The sequence below is a fragment of the Notolabrus celidotus genome, chromosome 13 (assembly GCF_009762535.1).
Source record: "Notolabrus celidotus isolate fNotCel1 chromosome 13, fNotCel1.pri, whole genome shotgun sequence".
Taxonomy (NCBI): domain Eukaryota; kingdom Metazoa; phylum Chordata; class Actinopteri; order Labriformes; family Labridae; genus Notolabrus; species Notolabrus celidotus.
Window position 1 is genome coordinate 1,736,886 of NC_048284.1, and position 8,332 is coordinate 1,745,217.

Sequence of the window (8,332 nt, forward strand, 5' to 3'; positions counted from 1 at the left end):
CACGTTAGATCTTTTAAAATAGTATGTTTTTATTATGAGAAAATTAGAAAGTTAACTTGAAAAATGTGAAAATAATATTGTTTAAAAATGTTAGTTATATTTTAAAACTTTAATGTCATAACAACACATCAGGCTATCTGTTCCATAAGTTGTGTTGTTCCATTGTGGAAAAACATCTCAAACAAACCAAATTTAGAAATGTTCAGGGGTTTGAGACTTTATATTTTATCTTGGTCAATTTTTGTCCCCAAAAGTTCCAGTTTCTCTTCCTAGACGCTTTAATATTTTTTAAATCTTTGGCCGAGTATTTCTGTTGTCTGGTTGTTGAAATCCAGCTCACAGCTGCGGGACCTTTGGGCCGGCCCTGCATCAGCACTCTGTAATCTCAGCCTACAGACGACATCTGCAGCTGGAAAATGATGGCTTTCAATTCTCTTTTTTTTTCTTCATTACAATCAGCAGGTTCAGCTCTTTGGTGTGTGTGAAAGCTGCGTCAGTTTTTTTTTTAAGATTTACAGTGTTTGGTTCCTGTGCAGCCCCCGTCTCTGCTTTTTATCTCCTTTCTGAGTCACTCAGCTGAATCCAACATTTGGTAATTATTCCCACTCAAACACACCTCCCCCAGTCCGCCTCCCCCAGCCTGCCTCCCCCGTCCAAGAGCCTGAACGCCAAGGCTGAAAACTCCACATTTCCACTCAGAGGTGTGGACTACACGTACTCCTGGAGGCTGTAGCTGTCCTTGATGTCTTTAGGAGGGAGTTTTGAGGGTGACGAGTAGACCCTCTGCTCCTGGTTCTGTACCTGAGGAGGTTTCTCCTCCTTCACTTTGTCCGTCTGAAGCTTCACTGATTTCTTTTTCCTTGGTTTCGGCAGAACGTGTAACGTCTCCCGCCTCCGACAGTCGTCTCCGTACATTACAAGTCTGTCAGGGTCTGGGGGGTAAGGGTAGTCCGGTCGCCTTGATCTCTTTCCAGGACATGACATACAAAAGATGACGCCCCCAGCCAGGAGGAATCCAGCGGAGATAAACGTGACGCACAGCGCTCCTCCCGGCTGATATTTACTGCTCTCCGGCAGGTCGGTGGTGAGGAACACGGTGATGACTTCGTTGGTGAACCAGGATGCGGGGACCAGGCACAGGAGGCTGGCCAGGATGAAGCACCCCCCTGCAGCGATGGCAGTGTGCCCCTTTGCTCGATGGCTCCCCCCCCAGCGAGTACATTTAAGCCCCAGAGAGGCGAGACAGAGTCCAAACGCCGCCACCATGCAGGACAGGACCATGGCGGCCCGAGTGGTCTGCAGATACGCCGGCAGCGACAGCACAGAGTTCTTCATGGTGCAGCTGAAGACCCCCGAGCTGTACCACACGCAGTCCATCCACAGCCCCTGCATCTGCGAGATGGGGGTCATGACGCTGGACCAGGCGTTCATGCTCACCTTCCAGTTGGGCAGCAGGGTGGCCACGGTGGCCCCGAGGACGCCCAGGAGAGCCAGGGCGAACGCCAGGATCTGAATAGCCGCAGACAGCATGGCTCAGCCCCCCCTCGGGTCCCTGTTGGCGGCGGCGTCCTGGACTGGTCCTGGACGGGTCCTGACAGCAGATAATTCCTCAGCGCAGGCTTCAGTGGGCTGAAACCAGAGGAGAAATGAGAAGTGAAGTGAGCGTGGGAGCGTGACGGACGCACAGCTGAGCCCGCTGATGGGACTCTCCTCCCTCAGTTTGGTGGTAGACGTGTGATCGCCTGCTTGAGTTACTCTGCAGCTGATGTGGTGATCATTGACACTCAATTATGTCCATTTAAAGCTGCAGCGTCCCCCGGGTCTTCCTCCTCTGACTGCACAGAGAGAAAAACTCAGCGGCGTGACAGAGAGAAGTTACGTCTTCTTTTATTCGACACCAACATCCTGAAAGAGTTCAAGAAAAACAACCTCAGCAGCAAATCTTGAAAGAGACCCGGAGTCCTACCTGTGCTGAGAGTCTGGCAGCGTATCCTGAAGTGATTCCTGAGGACGAGCAGAGACGAGCGTATGAATGAAAACACAGGGTGTGTGGGTTAACAGCCTCTAACTACCCCTCCGCCTGCCGTCTCCTTGGCAACTGTACATACAGTTTCATCCCATTCCCATCCTGAAAAAGATGAAGCCATCCTCTGCTTTATTTCTTTCCACTGAGCTGGAGAAACCTTGGTAGGAACAAAAAGTGACCAGTTCAGGAACCAGGTTTTTGTGTTTCCTGAAGGTCACCGCTCTGCTGAAGGAGCCGCAGAGCAGCGCTCTTATCTGATGAGTTGATGGCGGGGTACGACACAGTCAACGCCGCAGAAATGGTCCTCTTTGACGCCGAACCGAAAAAGGAAAATTACGGCTTTGATTGATTTCTTTGAGTGGATTCTTTCCCGGAGAGATAACAGTCGCAAGAAAGAGTTTTAAAAGCGTGTAAAGATGCGGGGAACCCTCTCCAACAGAACGGAGCATGAAGGTAAAACTCATTACAGATTATTACTGATGATATCTCAAAACGGACGACCGCCGGATGACGCCTGCTTTTAAAACAATCCACACGCACCATCAAGTCGCCATCAAGTCGCCACTTTGGTGCTGTTTTTGGTGATAAGAGCGCTGAGCCGGTCTTTGTCCCGCAGTGAGAGTCAAGGTGTCGCTCGTCATGTGACTGTGTGAAGAATCGCCCACTGCAACACGGTGATAAGCGTCCGCAGCCCGCCCGCCTACCCGCCCACCCTCCCTACCGCTCGCCTGTGATGGGACCCTGCAGTCAGTCAGTGAGTCGGTGGCAGCCTGTTATTACCATAATCCTCCAGCCCGGCTCTTATCAGCCTCAGACCTGCACAGACACGAGCAGCTTCCACCAAAAACCCAACACAATAAATAAACACACATTTCTTCTCCCCCTGTGGGAAAATACAACATCCACCGTCCCCACCGAGCGTCCACTCAAACATCAGCGTGCTTAATGAGTGTTGTTGTGTTGAGAGATAAACTCAGAACAAATACGAAGAAAGTGAAGACGAGTTTGTTTCCCAGCGGAGACACTCGGTGATGAGGTCATGGTGTGCGCAGGATCAGGAGTTACTGCAGCTTTAAAACACGCTGAATTCTAATGGAGGTACTGCAGCAACATAAACCATCATTACCTTTCAAAGAGGACACAGAGATATTAAGACCACTCAGTGTTTTTATCTCACATGAGAAGACGGTACGTTACTTTAGAAGAGAAGAAGAGTCTGAATCTCTCTGATAAATTATGTCAATCTCAGTTTAATCTAAGGTCCCTTTAAGGGGTCCCATGCCTCAGGTTGGGAACCTGATATCCAGATAAAGAGAGCTTTAAATAAAAAAATTAAGACATTTTTGGTTTATAGTTTCAATTTGCATCATTAAACTTGACAATTTAAAGGCACAGTGTGTAATATATAACATTTATTAGTATGTTTCAATTAGTGTTTTATCACCTGAATACAAAAATTAGTTTTTAAATTGCTCATTGTTAAAATTAAATTTTGTGTTGACAAAATCATCACTCCAAACACTAATGATAATAAAAAACAATTAAACATATTTTATATATATTTCATATAAAATAGAAATCAATGAAGGTTTGCTGATTTAAAAATGTATTTAAAAAATGTTATTTTAGTATCTTACATTGAGCAAACTGTAGAAATAAGACAACTTTAGTTGCTATTTAAAAACAGTGTATTTTATCTTAATATTTTATATAAAAAGTACAACTTTAATGAAATTAAGAGAGATAAATAAATAAAATGTTTCATGTAAATATGTTAAAATATATTTTGATATATGGCATCCTTATCTGGATTTTATACTCAAGGACAAAAAATCCTGCATTTAATTTTCTCAACATTTTCTAATAATTAAAAACAAAATCAAAAAGATGTTTTTAGTTTCCAACATATTCTTTTTTTGTTTTATTTTATACTTAATATTTTGAGGCTCTTTTATTTTATTGTAGGAGATGGTGTTCCTGTTTGATTTATTTAAAGTATATTTCTTATATTTGTCTTATTTGTCTTATTTTCCTCGTGTCTTGTCAGCAGAGTTAGATTCATTTTGTTTTTTATTTATTTATTTGTTTGTTTGTTGAGTTGCAGGTTTTTTTAACGTCCTTCATGTATTTTAATCTGAAGTCTTTTTCTCGTCTTAATTAAAGGAAAAGGATTTTTGGAAACAGGACCGACTGATCCGTCCTCAGAATATAATCCTGAGGACAAACGGTAAACAAACACTGACTGTAACTTCTTAAATCTCAGATGTCAGAGCGTCCTTGAATGCAGCGACGGGCAGTTATTTCCTGGTTGCCCTCAGCTGCAGTCTGATTTATAATAATGAAGCCTCTCTATAAAATAAATTACCTATTACACAGCTGACTAGCTCTGCTCGGTCGTGGTCCGCCTCTCTGCGGGTTACATTTGAAATGATTGTTTATGAATCCTCAGAACGTAAAGGAAATGTTGACGTGATGCTTTCAAATGTCTTTACAAAAATATGGACAAAAGAAACCTGACATTTAAGAAGCATTATTGTAAAACATTAATTTACAAAATGAGATTATTTTATAAACATGCTCATGAACCTGCAGGAGGTGTATGGTGTCAGTGTGATGCGTTTAAAGGCTCAGACATGTAGAAACAGCGGTATACTCCTTTAAATCCTGTACGTAATAACTCATGTTGTGTTGCTGCAGCGTTCCTGCTCCTCACATGCTGAACACTTTGTGTTTTTTTTTTTTTTTACAGCTGCTCCTGTCCGCTGGTGTGAAACGCAGCGGAGGTCTATTAGAACGAGACTCTGGAGGTTTGACTCGACGCCTGAAGGCAACACGAACGTCCTGCTGCTGCTGCTGCAGAGGACAAAGTGACGGCGTTTAGGAACAGACGTTTCTGTTTCCACCTCGCTCTGATCACAAGAGGCTTTTACATTTATTATCTTAACCTTTTCTGTATCTTTATTCTGTTTTCCTTTTTTTAGTATCATGTTTTTTTTTATTCAATGGATGAAAACAGATTTGGTCTCTTTTAAATTCTGTTGTATTATTTTGTTTTTCAGCCTTTTTCTTTGGTTTTAAGATCTGAATGTTTGTTTTGTTTTTGAGTCACAATTGTAATATATGTAATAATTATATTATATATTAAATTATATCAAATTAAGAGGGCAGTTTTTAAATCACTTGCCTCATACACAGAGGCCTTAGTCGTCACAGCAGGCGGCCAACCCGTGGCCCTTTACTCTCTCTTTTTAGATTCTGACTCTATCATCTGTCTATTCTCTAAATTAAAAAAATATAAAAAATATATCATTTCATCAATAAGTGGTTTCATGTTTAATATTTGCATTTTTTTATTTATTTTATTTTTACATATTTTTGTACAATTAAAAAAAACATTTATTAATTTTTAAAACATTTGTTTTTTATATTTTAGCATTTTGTTCTGTTGTATTTTCTATGTTTTATTTTATATTGTATATTGTTGGTTTGTTGTCTTGTTTAGTAGGCAACTTTATTTTGTTTTATTCCCTGATGTATATTTTCATGTTTATGGATTTATTTACAAAATTAGACCAGAATTAATTGTTTATTTTATTTATTTATTTATTTTTATTTCATCTTTTGAAAAATGTGAAATTTAAAATTGTATTAAATTTCTTATTCTCTGTCTGCTTTCTTTTTAAATTTTCTAAAAAAAATTAGTTGATGATTTTTGTGTTTATATCTGAGATTCTAAAGCTTTGTGTGTTTTCATCAGGAGGTGATATGAACGGTGGCCCTGGAGGTTAACCACCCAAACATTTAATGACCGTCTTTAGAAAAACATTTTAGTATTTAATTTTTTTTTTTTGCATTTTATGAAATATGTTTATTTGTGTTTTCGGCATTCAGTGAAATATTCTTTCAAGGTAATGTTTGTGCAGTTGACCTTCAGGGACACCGTACATCTGTAAGAGTTTTTAATTAGCATTAAATATATTTTATTGGGGAAAAACAGAGACTGCATGTTTTTTTTCTTTAATTGACAATCAATATTTTTTATTGACTATTAAAGAAAAAACAAGTGAGGTCCAGTGTCTCTTTTATTTCCACCACATTCACCAAAAATAAAAATATTTCTTCTCAAACCTTTAAAAATATAATAAATAAGCAGATCTGAATTCCTTTTTTAAATGATTATTATGCATCAACAAATTATTTCTAATGTGCTGTGCCCCTCCTGAAAATCTGTAAAATATGCCCTTTTCTAAAATATCTGCTCAATTATGTCAAACAAAATTAAAGCAGATAAAAACAAAAATATTTAATTAAATAAATGAAATAAAGATGAAACGTTTCCCTCGATGTAAAGAGATCATCTCTCTGGATTAAATCTCTCAGAGGAAGATGAGCTGGAAGTCATTCCTCCACAGGGATTTACGTACGCTGCCATCATCATAAAGACCTGTGATTCCCCAACCTTTCATCCAATATGGCGGAAATTAGCTCCACATTAAAGCAGACGGTTTGACCTTTGACCCCCACGCTCACTGTGATAATAGTTTTGGAGCTGAATCAAACCATCTGGCAGAAAAAACACCCTCCCCCCCCGAGGCTTCATCAATCAGCGTACGGGCCGACGGGAATACAAATGAACTGCTTTATCTCACACATACACACACACAGAAACACACACACACACACACACACACACACGGCTTGGTTTCATTGTCTGTACATTTACAGATATGTGACTGATTATTGATTCCTTCTCTCTTCATAATCAGATAAAGAGTCTCATCTCGTCTCACTGCAGCCAAAAAATGACGCCGTGTCTTTAAATCTTCAGACTTAGACTCAAATGTGAACGTGCTTTTTAACAACACAAATAATAAACATTCAAACTCACCGGCTGGATGATGTGCAGGTCATCCTACAGTCGCGGAGACAGGACACACACTCACGGGTCTAGGTGTGTGTTTTAGTGAAGTTCAGGTTCAGCACATTCCTGCTGTTTAAACACAACAGACCGACTGTATGGAGGGTCAAACTGTGGCACGTGGACGCAAACTGGGCCTCTCTGACTCAAATATTTGTCCTTTTACTTTTAGAGGAAACTGAGGTTTTCAATCTTTATTTATGAAGCACCAAATCCCAACAAATGATATCTGAAGACCCTTCCTATGTTCTATTTTTAACAAAGACCCAACATCAAGACCGGTTCAGATCCAGTCCCATCTTCCAGACAGGACTCAGTCTGATCTCATCTTAATCCACCATGAGCAGAGCACTTTGCAGCATTTAGCAAGTTACAGTGGCAAGGACAAACTTCCTTTAACAGGCAGAAACCTCCAGCAGGACCAGACTCATGTTAGACACACATCTGCTGAGACCGTGTTGGAGAGAGGGATAGAGGGAGATGAAGAGAGAGAGAGATGATAGTGGGGAGACGGATAGTAGTAGTTGTAGCAGCTGGAGTCTGACACGTCCACAGCAGCAGAGATCCAGAGGAACCTACGAGACAAGGGAGCTCAGGGACTCCAGAAAGGTCTAAGAAAAGAGAGAAGAGAGAGAGACCAGAAGAAAGAAAAAAAGGAGAATAAATGGTGAAGGAAAGGACGGGATAAGAAAAGGAGACATAAAGGATGAAGAAACATGGAAAGAACAAAGAGAGAAAGAAAGAAAGAAAGAAGGAAGACAGAGGAAGAGAAAGAAGTGAAGAAAGAATGGCAGCAGCAAAGAAGGAATGAAAGAAAGAGAAAATGAAAGAAGGAAAGAAAGACAGAAAGAAGGAAGGAAAGAAAGAAAGAGAAAGGCAGAAAGAAGAAAAGAAAGAAAAAGGAATGAAAGAAAGAAAAAAAGGATGAATAACAGACCCAAAAAAGGAATCTACAGCAGAGATCCAGAGGAACCTACGAGACAAGGGAGCTCAGGGACTCCAGAAAGGTCTATGGTTAGTAACTTTAATGGGACAGGAAGAGTTAAAGTATCCTCTGATCCTGCAGATGGCGCTGTTTGGCTAGAGAGAGAGAGAGAGTCATGACACATACAGTCTCAACAGCTTCTCAAAAGAAGTGGAATCAAACATCAGATTTTTAGTTAAATACTTTTTCATTTATTGAACTTAAAGAGTTTTTAAAAAGATGTACACAAATATTTAAGAAAATAAATTACCAAATACTTTAACAGTTTGTTCATTTCAAATGAAAACACAGCTCCGGTCACACAAACTGATTTACACAAAAACAAAACGTGAGGAAATATATAAATACAATCCATAAAAACTGATCCAATCCAGCAGCTTCAGAGGTCACCACTTCAAACTGC

General features: G+C 40.2%; 1 protein-coding gene across 1 annotated transcript; it reads right to left on the minus strand.

Moving 5' to 3' along the window:
* Positions 1-708: 708 nt before the first annotated feature.
* On the minus strand, positions 709-1,576 carry LOC117824117 (claudin-20-like). The gene has a single exon (XM_034699512.1). The coding sequence runs from the start codon at positions 1,528-1,530 to the stop codon at positions 709-711; it is 822 nt and encodes a 273-aa protein (XP_034555403.1). The 5' UTR covers positions 1,531-1,576.
* Between the last annotated feature and the right edge of the window lie 6,756 nt (positions 1,577-8,332).